The sequence below is a fragment of the Etheostoma cragini genome, chromosome 13 (assembly GCF_013103735.1).
Source record: "Etheostoma cragini isolate CJK2018 chromosome 13, CSU_Ecrag_1.0, whole genome shotgun sequence".
Lineage (NCBI taxonomy): Eukaryota > Metazoa > Chordata > Actinopteri > Perciformes > Percidae > Etheostoma > Etheostoma cragini.
The window spans coordinates 16,449,603-16,467,924 of NC_048419.1; the positions used below are offsets into that span (position 1 = coordinate 16,449,603).

The 18,322-nt window shown below is 40.1% G+C and overlaps 1 protein-coding gene across 3 annotated transcripts in view; it reads left to right on the forward strand.

Moving 5' to 3' along the window:
• The window catches only part of LOC117955414 (actin-binding LIM protein 3-like), a 43,645-nt gene that overhangs the window by 20,980 nt on the left and 4,343 nt on the right, over positions 1-18,322 (forward strand). Inside the window, exons 5-18 of one of the 3 annotated variants that reach the window (XM_034889902.1) lie at positions 2,033-2,159; positions 2,990-3,083; positions 3,520-3,607; positions 7,358-7,416; positions 8,150-8,230; positions 8,799-8,960; positions 9,094-9,123; positions 10,421-10,523; positions 10,777-10,881; positions 12,495-12,545; positions 14,945-15,082; positions 15,201-15,265; positions 15,576-15,725; positions 17,626-17,647. In XM_034889902.1, the coding sequence (XP_034745793.1) occupies positions 2,033-2,159; positions 2,990-3,083; positions 3,520-3,607; positions 7,358-7,416; positions 8,150-8,230; positions 8,799-8,960; positions 9,094-9,123; positions 10,421-10,523; positions 10,777-10,881; positions 12,495-12,545; positions 14,945-15,082; positions 15,201-15,265; positions 15,576-15,725; positions 17,626-17,647 (1,275 nt within the window). Of the gene's footprint in view, positions 1-2,032; positions 2,160-2,989; positions 3,084-3,519; positions 3,608-7,357; positions 7,417-8,149; positions 8,231-8,798; positions 8,961-9,093; positions 9,124-10,420; positions 10,524-10,776; positions 10,882-12,494; positions 12,546-14,944; positions 15,083-15,200; positions 15,266-15,575; positions 15,942-17,625; positions 17,648-18,322 lie in introns of those variants that run through there. The other 2 variants (XM_034889900.1, XM_034889901.1) reach the window with 2 other exon arrangements.

Sequence of the window (18,322 nt, forward strand, 5' to 3'; positions counted from 1 at the left end):
TTGGAAAATGGCTGCAATGAAACAAAGAGTGAAAAATTTAAAGGGGTCTGAATACTTTCCGTACCCACTGTAAGTAGTCAGTCCTCTAGCTTTTAGTATCAAGGTCTGGCATTACTATAACTATTACTATATATTGTCAATAAATCCCATTTAAAGACAAAACCAACCAAGTTTTAGTCTGTCTCTCAATAATACCCAACTTCTCTACCCTTTTTGTGTCTCTATAGTTCCTTTCGTTTGTACAGTTTTACACAAATCTTATAGTAAAACTGTAGTAAAATAATGTATTTGTAGGGGACTACTACTAAATTCTTCCAACAGCAGCACAGTGCATATACTGTAGGATTACCAAAAAATAAACAACAGTGCCCATATTAATCTAGGAACATGGGCACTATGTAACGGTGTCGCTCATTGATGTGTTTTTGTGCAATGGGCGTCAAGAGGCATAATTTAATAATAACATAATAATTTTTTTTTCATTTCATGTTTATTTGAATAGTGATATATGCTTAGACATAGAAATTTGTGCAACAAATCTCCAATGTACAGCCTTACAGATTACAAATACATCCGAAAATGCTTCTCACCTTTATTCACCCTAAGTTAATGTAGCCTTGGCCAGGCGGGGTTGATGTCATCAGGCAGTACCCTTTGTTCATTGGGTGTTTCAACCCTTAACCACAACACCCTCCCGATGGTGGGTCGGCAGTGGTGGCCAAGTCACTGCCCATCTTCCCCTCCTGGCTTCCATCTCAACTCCTCTCACCTGTTCCATAACCAGCAAGAGGCTCTTTCCGCTGCCTCCCCCATCCTGGGAGCTGCTGCCTTTTTCTCCTTCCCTGTTATTCCAATGGCTGTGAGAATTCTCCATGCTGACTGAGCGGGAACAGCCATGCTTGCCATCCTTTCCCCCTGCAGTCATGCAAAAGGTCTTGGTATTTGGTGCTCTTCCTTTCAAAGGCCTGTTCACACTTCTCTTCCCATGGGAATGTAAGTTCTATGATGATGATCTTTTTTCCACTTCAGACCACAGAACCACATCCAGTCTTAGGGTTGTCTGGACAACCTGGGGGAAACTTAGCCTTCCTCCCAGGTCGACCTTCATTTCCCATGATTGGGCCTTTTGTAGCAGACTGGTTCTTGTTTTAGCTGTGGTTGGTGGCTTTTTTCCCTCCTCTATGAACTGGATAGATGATGTTTTCCGAAATGTTTGGCGTTTCTTTTTCCTCTCCTGCTCTAAGGTGTTGGCGAGTGTCATGAGCACCTTGTCGTGGCGCCATCTATACCTTCCGTGGTTGAGTGCTTTTTACACCCGGACAGGATGTGTGCCTTGGTGCCCCTCTCCCCACAGAGCTTGCACAATGGGTTCTCTCTCATGCCCCACTTGTGCAAGTTTGTTGGGGTTGGTAGTGCGTCAACAGAATTTTTAGCTAAAGTATTGCCAATGTCCAGTGCCCGTCCCTACAAGAGTTTTTAAACAGTCATAAAAACAGACATTAAACATTGCCCCAATTAAAATACATATAGCACATTAACATACAAGACACATCCATCTGTACCCACCATACCCTGAGACAAGGTCATGATTAAATGTAGCCTACTGATATGTAACTAAAATTACATTCTAAAACTGTTTACACCCCTACAGGTGAAAAAAAACCTAGAATAGTTCTACTGTCCACCTGCTGTATGCTGCAAAACATAGCCCCAGCCCCTCCACTACACACACATACACACACACACACACACACACACACACACACAGAAGGTGGCCTGCTGCTCCACGTAGTCTTGTAGCCTAGTTGTGATAGCTCCATCTGGCAAAGACAGTGTGTGAAAAAAGAGGGATGAGAGAAGGAAAGATGGAGGAGAGGAGTGAGATTGACAGAGCAGAGAGACAAGGACAGAGAGGAAAGATGGTAAATGCTGAAATGTTGAAGCTGCTCTCATCATCTTTGTGTGTTTTCTCAGTGCTGCTGTCCTCTCCTCTCCTCTCCTTTCCTCTCTTCTCCTCTCCTCTCCTCTCTAGATTGTGCAGGCTGTGGAGAGGAAATCAAACAGGGTCAGTCTCTGCTGGCTCTGGAGAGACAGTGGCATGTCAGTTGCTTTAAATGCAGAACGTGCGGCTGTGCGCTCACTGGAGAGTACATCAGCAAGTAGGTGGTTTGATCCCCCATATGTTAACTTTCTACTGTAGTTATGTTTGAGCCAATACAGTAAATAAGTAAACCACATCCTCTCTTGCTTGTTTGTTGATCTTGCATATCCAGATCTCTACAGTGCTGTGGAAAAAGGTCTGGCTACGCTACACATAAATTCTTGGTTGCTTGCATTTCTTTAAAACAGTCTTATCTGTCTTGGGCTGTGCTAAGTTCCGGACGAAGCGCCGGTGGGTCTGCAAAATAGACTCGAGAAGGAACTTGTTCTGGTGGAACATTTGCATCCCGCAAAACACCAAATAAAATATTAAATGAAGATAACTGTTAAAAGAATGAGCTTTTAAAATTTGCTGGATACATGGTTAAACGAAATTTTCTCCTGCCAATGTATCGCCCTATATTTTTTGTCCATAGCATCCCCACCAATCAGTCCAATTGTTAACGTGTAGCGTGTAGCTTGCTAGCTCGAAGTTTGTTGTTGTTTCCCAAAGTGAAGGGATTTTGAGAACTGCAAAACACAGAGAGCTAAAGGTGAAGGAAATGTACTTCTGTTTACTCAGACTACTTCCGTGTGTAGGCTTTTATATCGGCTTTCATATCGGAAACTATGCTCTGTGACCAATTTGCTTGAAGCAGGTGTAAAAATAGAACTTGGAGCATTCTTATTGTGGAAAGTCATGATAATCACCTTTGTATATCAGTTATTTATTTGTAAGACAATAACTGAAAATTATACAGTCTTTTAATCAACTAGACACCCACAGTATTTATTTAAATGTTCATACTTGGAAGTCACAATGCAACTTGCTTTGTTGTTTCCCTGGCAGGGAGGGGATACCTTACTGCGAGACTGACTACCACACTCAGTTCGGGATCAGGTGTGATAGCTGTAACAGGTACATCAGCGGCAGAGTACTTGAGGTGAGTGCACGTTTCCATGTATGGATATGTGTGTGTGCTTTAAGACAATGGGAACACGAGGGAGAATGTGAATATTTTTCCATCTGTGTGTGTCTTTGTGAAGAAAAGTGTGGGTTTGTATGCATGCATGCCAGTATGTGTCAGCCTATAAAAAGCTGCGAAAGAACGCAGCTGTCCCTCTTTACTGTAAAAGACTGAAGTGTTGACTGATGGCGAAGCAGCTTTGGAAAAACAACAAAGCAACACTCTCCCATCTTCTCTACCCCAATCAATACTGTTTTTGTCTATTTATTATCAAGCGTCTCCCCTTTCTTTAGTCCTCGTTCATTTTCTCCACTGCCACTCTGTTCTCGTTTCCTCATTTGTGTCATCTGCTTTAGCATCTCTCTGCCTTATTTATTCCTCTCACTTCTCCTCTCCTTTTCTTCTCCTCTAGGCTGGAGGGAAGCACTACCACCCTAGCTGTGCCAGGTGTGCTCGCTGTCATATGATGTTCCTGGAAGGAGAAGAAATGTACCTTACAGGTGAGGGAGGAGAGCCAGACAAATGCTACAGAATGTGTAAAACCATTAGGATTGTTTTTTTTGTTTTATGAGTAGATGGCCATACAAAGGCGCTTGTGTATATGTACAGCTAACAGGCAAAGAATAGACTTGTAGAATCTATTGAATTAGCTGAACCCTGCAGGTATCCAGATGGCCTGTTAGTGTGTGTGTGTGTGTGTGTGTGTGACAAAGAGAGTTAGAGAGCAGTAGGCTATGGTCACCTGATAAATGATTGCTTTTAACAAAGCACCCTTAAATAGTTTATTGATCCCACATATACCACTCTTTACTACTCCAGACACATACTCCTTCCCCCAGCTGATGTTTTATTTGTACACACAAAGGTTGAAGTCAATTACCTCTCAACCTCTGCCTCTGCTGTGTCCATTACTCTCTGCTGTCAGAATTAAACATGAAACAACTTCACCGGATGTTTAAATTAAATCATCCAGAAGCATCTGTTTGGCAAATTAGATAATAGAAATTAAATTTAATAAGCTCAATCATGCATTCAAATAGGTTGTTATGAGGATGCTGGCAAACCTTCATTACCATGTGGGCATGCTTAAATTTAAATTTTAAATTTAAACCATAGTACCGCACCATAGTGTTGGCCATAATATTGGTACGGAACTACATTTAATTTGCAAAATTATGATTAAAAGGCATCAGTGCCTGACCATACCTCTACCACAGTTTAGTTTGAATATTTACTGTACTGTATGATTTATATTGTAGGAATAAGGAGAAATGTTTGCTGTGAACATTTTACAGATAAATACGATATCATCATGTCGGATATGTTGAAGAAAAATGGCAGCATTTCCTTGAGAACGTGATGTTAATGCAAATCAGCTGCATTATGTACATACTGTAGGAGATATGGTTGTGTAAACAAGCCACACATGAAAATAAGACTCTGCAATCATAGTTAGTTTCTTTAAGATAACAGTGAAATAGAAAAAGAAATTCCAACATTAAACACGCACAGATAATTTAGCCTGACTGAGTTGAATCCAGATTAACTGTAGAGCTACTGTAGCGTAACATGTGGCAGACACACGGTGTCCCCGAGTCGCTACACAGGTTGACGCCTCCTGTTTCATCTCATTGACATTCAGCTGCTCCTGCTCACAGCCACCATTAAAACCAAGCATTTGCATATTCTACGTGAAGTCTGTGTATGTTTAAATGTGTTTGTGCTTTATTGTATGCCTATACATATAAGAGCAATTTTCTGTGTATACCTGTGTATCTGCTTCATGTTTGCAGATGTGTGTGTCTGCATATGAATGCAGATGTGTGTCTGTGTGTGTGCTGAGCTCTGGTGAGCTGCCCCAAGGTTACATTCACTCCTTTTGATGACTTTAGACATGTAGGAGGGCTGAGCAATCACCCTCGTGAGACACACTCAAGTACGACCCACACGCACACACAACACGTGCACATACATGCAGTCAATCTCACAATGCATGTCTGGAATGAAAAGTGGTGTGTGTGTGTGTGTGTGTGTGTGTGTGTGTGTGTGTGTGTGTGTGTGTGTGAGTGTGTGTGTGTGAGAGCTAATTGCGAATGTTTATTCTCCTACATTGGACAGATGGATGGAAATAGGGTGTTTATTGTTCCCTAAAATATGTTTTCATTATTCATTGATTGTTCAAACAGGTAAAGACATTATTGTAGTTTTAGTGTAGTGTTACTTAATCTCCAGTTTCTGAGTTAAAATAATGGTAACACCTAAAATCCCTATTGTTTCCAAAGGCTTTTTTTTTTTTTTGCACAATAAAATCAAGACAGAAACATAAGTAAAAAGTAATATAGAATAAAGATTGTGCAGATGAGATAATAATACCCCTAGGAGCTTATAGAAGGAATCTCACCTAAGGAATAGAAGAAAAAAAATAATTGATGAGCAAGCACAATTGCTTGCGCTGCTTTATGATGGCGTTTCACTGTGTTGAGCAAAGCGCAGGTGCAGCAGTGCGCTGCGAGTCAGCTCATGCTCAAAATTCAACCTGGTTAAACTTTGTGGGCAGCGCATTGTAGCACAATGTGCGCTGAACCCAGCTGCAAGGACAGCGCAAACTACGCTTGGTCCGACAGGCCTATAAAAGATTAATCAACTAATGGTTTCAGGCTGAGTCAAGTAAAAACTGATTGCAGCATGTCAACTGTCATCTATAGGTAATAAATTGACCACTTCCAAAAAGCCGAACTAACCCTTTAAGTGGATCTATGCACCTTTACCAATTATCGTACACTCTCGATAAAGTCTCATTTCAAATACCACAGACATCAGGGCGTTAAAAGACTGGAAGAACTCATAGTATACAGTATATTTGACTGGTAACGTTAGTAAGATGTGTATGCTGTTTCTCATGGCAGCATGATTCAGCAGAAAGCAAAACTCATGGGTCCATTTAAATATCTGCTGCTTTATAGCATTAGAATTTTAAATAACATAAGCACAGATGTTAATATTGCTACCCTAGATTTCACAGACAACCTTCATCCTCTCTTTTGAATATCACCAGTCAAGATAAAGAGGCCGGTTTTGTTCAATGATTAACCTTGTTTTGCATTAAGTTAACAAAATATAAAATAAAAGTCTCTCTAAACATAGCTGAGGCTTTATTTCGAATGAAAAGACAGAATAAATTGGGAGTTAAACTTCAGTCAGCTGTTGTTTTAGATTGAATTCCTTTACTCTGCACCATTTGGATTCTCCTCATCCAGAAGATAAAGGATGCAGGGTCCAAGGCCATACATCTTTTCAGCAGCAGAAAGGAGCGTGGGTAGAATGGGGGTGCACTGAATCACCACGCAGGGTTTCTGTCTGCAGTATTGATTTTGTGTGTGTGTGTGTGTGTGTGTGTGTGTTTATCTGTGTTTAATTTAGTTCCATTAAAATAATACTGTTAAAGCACAATGTTGGCAGTGATGCTGTTTAGCATTACATGTATAGACCGGATATGTAATAAATGTGCATTTCTAAATTACAAAAGAAATGAAAAGACAGTAAGTGAAGGTATTTCAACGTGAATTCCACAGTATATTGTAATATTATACTACTTAAACACTTCTCTTCCTGTCTTGATCTCTGTCTGTTTTACACAATGATTTGGGCTACATTTAGTTAAATATAACTTTATTGTCTTATCATCTATAATGGGATTTGAGCTAAATGCTATCATCAGCATGCAAATGATGACAATGACAATGCAAACTTTCTGAGCTAACATGAACTAATTTGCATTAAAAACAAAGTACAGCTAAGGGTGATAGGAATGGCATTAGTTTTACAGGTTTAGTACAGTGTGGACCTGTTGACCTGATGATGGCACTAGATGTCCCTCTCTCTCTCGCTCCACTCTCTCTCTCTCTCTCCCTCTCTCTCTCTCCCTCCCTCTGTCTGTCTCTCCTCTCTCTGTTTTCTTTTATGTTTATTTGTGTGGAGAGACAAGAAGATTTCTATCCTCTGTCCTCAGACCAGACAAATTGCCTCCACAGCCTAATGCACTGTCTCGTGTGTGTGTGTGTGTGTGTGTGTGTGTTTGTGTGTGTGTTTGTGTGTGTGTGTGTGTGTGTGTGTTGTTGTTGTTGTTAATTGATGTTGATTCACTTGAGAACGGCTGATACTCTTCATAGGATCCCATAAAACCTTATGGCTGCTGCCCACACACAGTAAACAAAATAAACTAAGCTAAAATGGTGTGTGCTTGTGTGCAGGTTCGGAGGTTTGGCACCCCATGTGTAAAGAAGCAGCTCGGCTGGCGAGAAAACTGAGGGTGAGCGATGTTCAACAATACCCACAACCCACTGGCAATTCTCTCTATTTCTGTTACTGTTCTCTCTGCTTTTCACTTTGTCTAAAATTTCTCATTGTTGTTATACAAGTTACATTATTTTATAAGAAATTAACTAAATGAAGGCTGTCCTCCGGATAAATATAATCATTAAATTGAATATTTTTTTACAAATATAAAGTCTTATCCTTATCCAAAGAGCTGTTCTATGTTTTAAAAAAGCACTTTGGCCACTTTCTGCCAAAGTTACGTTACCATTCATTGCCATCTTGGCGGTGCTTGACATCAGTTAATCAAATATGGCCAAAGAGGTGAAGCATGGATGGAGCTGAGGCGAGCTGAATGAAGCCTAGTCTATGCTTGCCTCCTGTGACGACAGCCACCTGTCACCCAAAGCGTAAGGCCCTCAATTATGCAGAACTTTAGCCTGAATGTAATTTAAACGGGTGAGTTATAAAAAAAAAAACACCACCTTTCACAGTTGTCAGTTGTCACAGTTGACTTTTGTTTTTCACTAGTATATATGCATGATGTCTTTATTATTATTATTATTGTTATTATTATTCTTCTTTTACTATTACTATTTACTATACTATTACTATTTATTATTCTTTAGAATGTAATTACATGTAGTAAAACTGCCTTGGTTGTACTTGAACTATTACGTTACTTTGACATCAGGCCTGCAATGACTCTCCTAAATCTGTCCTACCAGCTGAGACGCACCTCGGAGACGGCATCCATTTCTCCTCCAGGCTCCTCTCCTCTCCTCGGTTCCCCTCACCGGCTCATCTGTGTAAGTACCGCTGTCGCCATGGTTACGCAAACAATGCTATGATCACGCCCTCATCTGTCACTGTCACAGCCTTCAATCAACATAAAACTGACAGGGACAGATGCACAAAGAGTCCCTCAAAGCTCTCTCTGTCCACCCGATCTGTCTTCAAGCAGATTTTCTGGTCTGTGTGTTGTCTGTCTCACCACCTGTCTGTCCCCCTGCTTCACTTTGTCCTTAAATATTGGGATGTCTGTTAAAGCCTTAGTTATGGGTCTACAGTCAATTTTAGAATCTTTTTACGTGATGTATGAAGTTATGACGTTCAACAAGTCTTCATCTGTCTGTCTGCCTTATGTTATTTTCAGTGTGTCTGTATTTTTCTGCAATTCTGCCTGCTGTCTGTTCATATTTATCATCACACCTGGGTTTGACTTTGTCAGTTTTGCTACCTCCATGTATGTGTGTTTTTTGTATGTACACATTTTTGTCTATGCCTTTTATTTTTCTTCTATCTTTTTTATTTCTGAATTTCTTTTTAAGTTAAAAGTTCTATTGGTGACTCTGTTTCCATTTCATCTCTCTCCAGTCTCAAGCTGACAGTGACGTTTTGCGCTACAAGGAGCTGGCAGCTCTGCCCAGGGTGAAAGCCATATATGACATCCATCGGCCTGACATAATCCCTTATCAGGCTGACCATGCCCACACAGACCTTTCAGATGACACTTTGGAGCGATACAGCTGCAGACAGGTACACTCACACATACACACTCACACACACACACACACACATAAAAGTTAAATTAATGGTAATTGACCCAAAACAATTGTCTTTTTTTTTGCCATAAATTATAGTAATATATTTTTTTCTCCTTCTCATTCAGTCCTTGGTCTCCTTATCACCATACTCTCATGTAAGTTCTCTACCCAACAATTTTACTCTGGAGGTTTATTTCAAATAGTAGCTGTTGTGAAAACAATTTAATCAGAGGAAAATGAATGCAGTTTCTTTGTTACTGTCATAAATGCATGTGTTGAGTCACAGCAGGCCACCAAATCACTTTTTAGCTTCATAGAAACCCCCAACCTCATGTTTACTAACTTACCAGGGCTCAATGTTTAAAAAACTTCTACTTGCACAAAGTCGATTTTTACTGGCCCCTATAAAAAAAAATTGAGATGCTCATTGCTTTTTTTTTAATGGCAATCTAAAGAAAAACCAAAAAACTCCTTCTTTCAGAATGCCTTTAACACTCTTTTATATTTTGATTTAGCTTGTAGCAGCCATCATCTTCTTCTTCTTCTTACAAGACAGTCGCCAGTCACACATCACTAGTACCAACTCAATTCTTGATTGGCCAATAGCACATTCAAATCAGATCATTTAACAGGCATTCTACATTGTGGGCAAGGGGAGGGGGGCAAGAGAACAAAGAGATCGATAAAATGTTACGATGATGATTGGGAAAAAAAAGATTAAAATGGGCAAGTGGGTTGTTATATTTACTTGCCCGACATGGCATTGTACCTCCCTTGGGCCATCGGGTAACCATTAGTGTTGAACCATGCCTACAAATGATTGCAGTGAGTTTTGCAAAGTGAAGTATGCAGATTTTAAATTTGGGGAAGTAGAAAGTACTGGTGTACTAAAATGAAAGGGTAGAAGAAAAAAAGTAAAATCTGATGGTCAATAAAATTAATGAACTCCTCACAAAACCACAACTTATCTAACTGTTGGAAAATAAGTTAATGAGCATACGATATTTCCCAAATGTCAAAACTATTCCTTTAAAGCAGAAATCTTCAACAGTTTAAATTTTACATTTACACATTACACAGGCCCAGTTTAATATGTAACTTTTGATACAATGTATTAGGGGTCCCTGCTCTCTCTCCTTTAGTTAAGGGGTCCTTGGCTTGAAGAAAGTTAATGACCCCTGCTTTAAAGTATATTTAAGGGCAATGACACCTAAAAGAAACAGTTTGCTGTGTGAATTTAAACATTCACACATCACTGATGTAATATCCAGAAAACATGAAGTATATGTATGAACACACATATGCATGTGTGTGCTAAGGAAACTTCTAGAAAAGGACCCTTGTGTAGTCAAAGTTACAGCATTTAGTAAATGAAAGCACAAAACACTAAATGTCCATCTCTACCTCCCTCTCTCTCTCTCTCTCTCTCTCTCTCTCTCTCTCTCTCTACAGGATCTCTTGGATGGCGTGGAACTAAGAACGAGGCGTTCCTCCAGCTCTGCCTTCACTGACTCTCCTGCAAACGGAGGCTCCCCACTGCATTATTATCTCCCTGGTAATGTGCCCACTCAAGCAGAGACACACGTACCACACACACATATGCACACAGGAAATATAAAGTCCCTAACTGAAGAGCTATACCAGCTCTTTAGGTGAGTTTCATGTCCCGTTCAGAATCCCGGGATTCCCAGCTCCACTCCTGACACACACACATATATACATGCCCACACTGTCTGTTTGGGGGACGTGGGCCATTCTGTTGCTCATGCTTTGGTTTCTCTCACTGTGATTGGCTGTGCTGGCTGCAGGCAGTGAGAGTGGCAGGAGTTCACCCTATTACAGTCAGCCAGAGCCCAGGTGTGCTACACCAACCACCACCATCTTCCAAGCCCCAAAACATTTCCATGTGCCAGGTAGGCGGACATCCGAAATCTGACATGACCTGTTTACTAACCCACTAACCCAAATTTACCCGTGTCAGATCTTAACCTACCCTCCAAATATGTACTCATTCTTAAAGTCCAGACTCTATGCAACAAATAATCATCAAATGTGTATAAATCCTGCCAAGGCCCTGACCCACATCTAAATCTACACAACATGCTCTCCTAACAGACACACAACCTAATTCGCAGTGAGCCTTTAACCTGACTGTGGTCATTTTACCTTTTTTTTAGCATTCTAAGTGCTAAAGTTAGTTGTTGACAGAAAATGATTGTGATAATTGATACGTCATCATTTTTCAAGCAGAAACGCCAAATATGGGGATTTGATGCTTTTCTCCCTTTGGTATTGGACACTTTGGGCTGTGGGAAATTGTGGCTGGAATTTTTCCTTTTTTGCTATATATTTTATAAAGATTCATCGATAATGAAAATTTTCATGGTGCCAAATTTTTTTCCACACCATCTAACCAGAGAACTAAAATAATCATCCATCCATAAAAATGTACAGTAGTTATCCTTATTTCCATGTACTCCAGTTGGTGGTCTCTGAAGCTCTTGTATAACATATGGGCGCTTTAATCTAACAATTTATACCAGTCCGTTGTATTTAAACACTCCCTCATCCCTCCATTTTATCAAGTTATTGCCTCAAGTTATTGCCTCTCTCTCCCCTGAATGCTCACTCTGTCTTTGTTCCTTCATTTTAAAAGGCCTTTTATTTTTCACTGCAAGCTGTGCATTTGGTTTCCCTCCATCATCCCCTCATCCTGCCTTCAGTCCATTTCTCACTACATGTTCCTTCTCTCCGTTTTTTCCGAGGCTGTTATTCCTTGCCAGCCCCTGCGACAGCACTCCCTTCATGCTTTTCAACACGGAGCAAAATGTATTTGGTGGATGCTTTTATCCAAAGTGCCTCATAGTATCACAAGTGCATACAAATTTAACTTGGATGGCCCAATGGGAGTCAAACCTCTATTTTTGCCAGGTTTAGTGGCATGCTCTATGCAGAATTTAAGTATTTTTTATTGTTTTTTTTGTTGTTGCTTTAGTTGTTGTTTTATTGCAGCTCAAACTATTCTATGTTAAAGTGCTTTTCAAGCACTCAAAGCTGAATGATTACAGAAAACTATCAAATGAGAGCTACAAGGTGCCACTTTCTGCTGTCTTATCTTCTTTTCTATTTTCTTTTATCCCCTATATCTTTTCCTCTGCATCTTCATCCAGTCCTCTCTCCACCCTTCAACTGCTCTCCTTCTTCTTTATTCCCGTGCCATCTGCTGCTCTTTCCGGTAATAAGCCTGTGAATCTGTATTAATCAGCCTCTCTGCACGTCAGTCAGGTTGTCTGGACGCATGGCCCTGTCTTCACCATAGCAGTTTATTACCCATGCTGTCAGCTTTATGGTTTCAGAGACTGTTAATGTATACAACTAATTTGGTGGGACGGAATAAGTAAGGCAATCCAGATTCCTCTCCTCTCCTCTCCTCTCCTCTCCTCTCCTCTCCTCTCCTCTCCTCTCCTCTCCTCTCCTCTCCTCTCCTCGCGTTCCACACTCATTCTGTTGTTGTTTCTGCTCTTAGCTTCTGAAGAAACCAACATCTACAGGAAACCCCCCATTTATAAAAGACAAGGTTAGTTGATTCCTCCCAATGTTGTGCATTCAATAGTATTTGTCGGGCTATCTACTTGTCAGCCGGTTGGTTGTAAATTCCTTCTGAGTATGAAAGATGTTTGTCTGATTTAATGAATCATAGAAAAGATCTGTCTAACACCCGGTGCTTCTGGTGACATTCAGTTATCTACAGCTTCTCTCAGGGGAAAGTAGTTAAAGGAAGTGAAAGCGTTTTCTTAGATGATTCAGGATGATCTGAATGGAGGATGGGATTATCCCGTGTTTCAAATACCTCAAATTGTGCTCTATGTTTGTCTAGTAACCAACCAGCAGATTATGCCTGTATTATATGGCTTAAACAATTATTCAATTAACCAATGAGTTGTTCAACAATTATTTTGGTTTGAACTAAGAAGAAAAAGGGCCAGACATGCATAGGTTCCATCTTCTCAAATGTGAGGATTTGCTGTTTTTATACCGTTGTAGATTAAGTATATTTAAAGTACTCATATTAGGCTTTTTGGCTTTTCCCTTTCTTTTATTGAGTTATATATCTTTTTTGAGCACGTTATGGGTTTAGAAACTGAAAAAGCCCAAAGTCCACCCCAAAGGCACTTAATATCTTCAAATAAAAACACTGTTCACAAGCTCTTCCAAACAGCTCAATTGTAGCCCAGCCTTTACTTTTGTGACAAACACGCGTCACTTTGTAACACACGTTATAATACTCACCTAGCAGCTTGCATGGCACACTCGCATGCTCTTCTTCTGACTGACAATGTGCAGTACAAAAATATGGTGCTTTTTGAAATTTAAACCATGTAAACCTATTCTGACATAACCTCTATATACAATTATGAACCTGAAAATGAGCATAATATTAGCACTTTAAATCAAATATCTTCTACTATGTCAGCTACATTACAGTGACAGTGGGCTGCCTGCTTTGTGTTTAGCACCATAGGAATCCCTGGCCTTATGTTACCTTTATGTAAGAATAAGTTATAAGCAGAGAGCTGTTTGTAATTTTAAAAAACAACTGTACTGCATTAGATCAGGAATCAATGTCGGATGAGTTGAGGTATCAGTAGGGGCAAGTAACCATGATATGTGGTGTTTTCAACGCATCATATCCCTTATTATCTGTTGGGTCCTAAATAAGTGAATCCCCTGGGGAATAACAATGTTTCTATAAGTGACAGCTGACTTGGCTAAAACTAAACTACAGCTGGGATGTTGGATAGTTGTAGCCACATCAGAGGCGAGATCACATATTCAATTGGGTTCAAGAGGTGAAGTAAAACCGAGAAAAGCAGAGCCAAATACTCTAAGTGTTTAGGTGATCCATCAGTGCTCAGATAGCAGGTCCAACAGACTTCCTCAGAAACACTTCTGGATGAGTTACGCTGAGCTACAAAATGCTGACAAACCTATCTCTCTTTGGTCTGAGCAAGCAATCTGTGATCTGGGCTCCGTGGATGAATTTAAATTTACAGCACAAATCATTTATAGGCCAGTTTTTATATTAAGGCAAAGTACCATAATCAGTTATATGTGCTGTATATTTAGTACCATAATGTATATGTTATAGTCAAGTCTGGCTGCAGCTCAAAAGCAAACCTTTTTAGAGCTACCCAAGGTGGTGTTTTGTTAAATTATCAGACGGGACAACTGAGAAAGATAGCGAGTTTGAGAGAATGGTTTTATGTTTTTCTTAAAGCTTCTTTAATATCAGCTTTAAATAAAAAATGTTGCATTGCATCTGTCCTGCATGTTGAACATGAAACAATGATGAATGCAATTGTCCCTGTTTAACTTTAATTTCTTTTTTCAAATTACCTAATAATCCCCGCTGAAACAAATCACAAATATAGGGACAGATTGTTCCATTGGATTTTCTGTGTCCAGTGTAAGTTTGAACTGTCCACATACTAAAAGTTACATTAGCTTGTCACTGTCTGACAAAAGCCACAAACCCCTTCACCTATTTCCTTCAAGATATTTGATCCTTTCATCCTCACCCTTGACACCTTTGCTTGCTTTGGAAGTGGTGCATCCGATCCCATCACATTTTCTCTGACCTCTTTTCTATTCTCTGTACCCTTTCTTTTGATGCCTTCTCCTCCTCCCGACTCCCCCCTGCTGTTCCCTCCCCTCTCTATAAGGAAATACACTACTTTCTCCATTTTGTTTCTCCTCCACGCATACACAAAAAGAGGTCAAAACGGACAAAACCTCTGTGAAACATAAAAGAGCCCTACAACAATCAAATAAATCAATTTTTATTTCAGCAGAACATTCTTGTCCCGTGGTTGCATTTTATTATTATTTTAAGCATAGAATTCAGTCTAGAAATGCTATGAATTGCTGAGAAATTCTGCAATTTCTCTGTCTCTCTTTCTCTGATTGTCTCTCCAGCCATATCTGTCTCTCCAGCAGCCAGTAAGAGTAAGACCAACGAAAACCTCCTCAATTCCCGTCGCCTCTCCACCTCCAACGGCAACAGCCTTTATCACCCAGACTCAAACTACTACCCATATACTGGCTCGCCGAAAGGTACTGCTCCCTCCCGTTCTTCACACACTTCTTCACACAAATGCTTATAAACCTGTATTTACTCTTTAGTTACCATCTTTCTTTCCTTGCCTTTTATTTCCTCCATCTCTTTCTCCAGTCTCCAGGGTCAGGAGGTTTTCGACCGGAGGAGAAGAGGATGGATGGAATCAGAATATAAACAAGGTAAGAAAGAAAGAAGTTCTCCTGCTTCTCCCTTTTATATTTTATGTGTGTGTGTCAATATTTAATGAGCTGGTTAATTAAAATTGCTTAACTCTCTCTATCTTTCCAAACAACAACAATCGCCTTTCCCCGTCTCATCCTGCTTTATTCCATCACCATCTATCAACCCATGCATCTATCCGACTCGACCAACTCTTATTGCTCCCTGTTTCTGTCCATTTTCCCATTTTCTTTTCTGGCCCCTTTCTGTAACCCATCCTTCTTCCTCCCCTCTACTCTCTGTTCCTTCTCCCTCCTCCCCTCCACACAGGGAATTGGCAGGATGATCCTGAAGGAGGAGATGAAAGCGCGTTCAGGTTGTCACGACAATGACCAGTGGGGGAGCAGACGCAGTTCCCGCAGTAGCAGCAAAGAGGCGCTGAATAATCTGGGAAACTGCTCTCTCAACGGCTGTAAGTCTGTGGTCGTGAGTCTGTTTTTGTCATTTACTCAATCTGTCGGTAAGGGTTGATTTTTGTATATTTACTCAGTTTACCACATGTTGCGTAATTGACATCACTGACAGTTGCTTAGTCATTTGCTAATTAGCACTAAATACAAAGCACAGTTGAGGCTGATGGAAATGCCATTAGTTTTGCAGGTATTTGGCCATGAACTAAAGTATTTGCCAAGTGGGATGTTTACCTGATGATGTCACTAGATGAAAAAGGGATTACCAAAGTTATTATAATCCTTTTAAGTTAGTATATTAAGTTATAATTAATCCTGGCACATATGTAAAGAATTGCAGGTAGCCCTTTCACACAAAACCTTATGAAGAAGTTAGAGGAATCACCACCAAACTCGGCAGGCTTCGTCCTCTGACCACCATGGACTTCCTGACAGATTTTCACAGCAATCGAACAATAATTTGATATTTCAGTTTGGAACAAAGTTATGGACGGACAGAACAACTGTCGCTGCTAGAATGGCTAAAAATTGACCTAAAGAACCATGGTCGGCTCTGATTTAAAAGTGGTTGTCAATACCGTAAAGTGTAATCGGTTAACACCGACGTGGTCCTTTGAGGTTATATCAGGGTTGAGACTGTGGTTTAGGTTAAAGTTAATGAAATGGTGAGGATTGGGCTGTGGTGGTGAGGGTTGGACGTCAGGTAATAAATAGAAGTTAAAAAAAAGTCACCTTTAGAAGAAAAGGAATGTGTGTCTCGTTGTGATGCCAAGCAAGCCACAGCGGGAGGAGTTTCCCACCTCTGTATTAACTCTCCCATTGATCCCATTCCTGATTGCATTCAGAACAAGTAAGGGCAAGACAAGGATGGAGAGACTCTGGGAGAGAAAAAGAGAGAGAGAGTGTTTAGGTGGAGGTCGAATGGGAATAAAAGAGAGGGTTTTATAGCAGGACAGAGAGAGAAAGAGAGAGAGAGCAAAGGAGCTAGAGAGTGAATTAACTTTAAAAGAGAGAGGGAGTGAGGAGTTAAAGCAATTTGGAGCTGTTCAGAGAAGATGTACGACATGGAGGCAAGAGGTAAATCAGGGTCAGAGAGGGTTGGAGAGAAAGGGAAATGAGCTTTGTGCACAGGGAGGTCAGACAGAGAGAAGTGTGGATAATGTGGGTGTTTGGTTCTGCGTAATCACTGTTGGTTTATAGTGTCTGCTGCCATTACCGTGATTAGTTAAATATTGTGTGGTCCTCTATTATTCAGAGGACTCACATTCCAAAATGGGATGTCCACAGTTTGACAGGAATAACATGAACTCCTTCTAAATAATTGATGCTTGTTGAGCTAATTAAACTTAACAGATTTATGTCCATTTTATGGCATGTCAGCACCGTGACTGAATGATCCAACGCATCTTTGGCCAAGACTGGAATATATCAATATTATTACTTATTATTGTATTTCATTTGTACACCCATTCATGGTCCCCTGAAGATAAATTCTAATGATTTTTGGTATCCCCTGAGTTTTCCATTTGCGCCACCATGAGGTTCACATTTGTGGTTTAAACTAATATATCTTAACAACTATTGGGTGGATTGCCATGAAATGTTGTACACACATTCATGTTCCCCTTAGGATGAACTGTAATAACTTTAGTGATCCCTGACTCTGAGCACCATCACCAGATAAAGTTGACATACTGTGACATTCTTTGTTATATGACTAAATTACCTGCCAACCTAATGTTGTTCTCATCAGCCTTAACTGTACTTTGTATTTACTGCTTATTAGAAAATGATATCATGCTAACATGCTAAACTAAGATGGTGAACATGGTGAACCTTATTCTTGCTAAACATTAGCATGTTAGCTAGCTGACGTTAACATTTACCTCAAAGCACCTTAAGTACAGTAGAGTCTCAGAGCTGCTGGCATGGGTGTAGCCTCTTAGCGCCCTATTTTGACAATTTAAGCGCACAGTGTGAAGCGCATGGTGCAGGTGTGTTAGGGGCGTTCCCAAATCCACTTTTGCTAGTTTGACAGCCGTATAGGTGTATTTTTAATCAGAGGTGTATTTTGGACGTAACATGCAATAAACCAATCAGAGTGTCATCTCTCATTCTCTTTAAAAGCGAGGCATGTTTGTACCTTGGCACATTGCTATTATGATGGCGGATTTCCACCATTCCACCAGACAACTAATTTGGGCTTTGTAATCTCAAGCACAGTCAATTAAAATTACAAAGTTCAGTGAGTAGATACCGTAAACATATGTATTTTTAATATGAGTGGCCCATGCTGCTTCATATTTTATATAATGTGTAGGTCCCAATGATGATTGGGCTGCATGTTGATGCTGTCAGGAGAATATCTTCACACAGCTGATGTTTTATAGATGTCGTCATTTCAGATTACGGTTGGTCTCATACTCTTATTATGTGACAGGTTTATCAACCCCACCTAACACAGTCTCACATACTGCGCATGTTTCAACAATCATACAGATTCTAATATGCATGTATCCATGTGTAGACACAAAAATCACATGCACATGTTATGTTCTTCTTCTCTATCATTATCACCATCAGGTTTTGGGTAATATTTTATATATA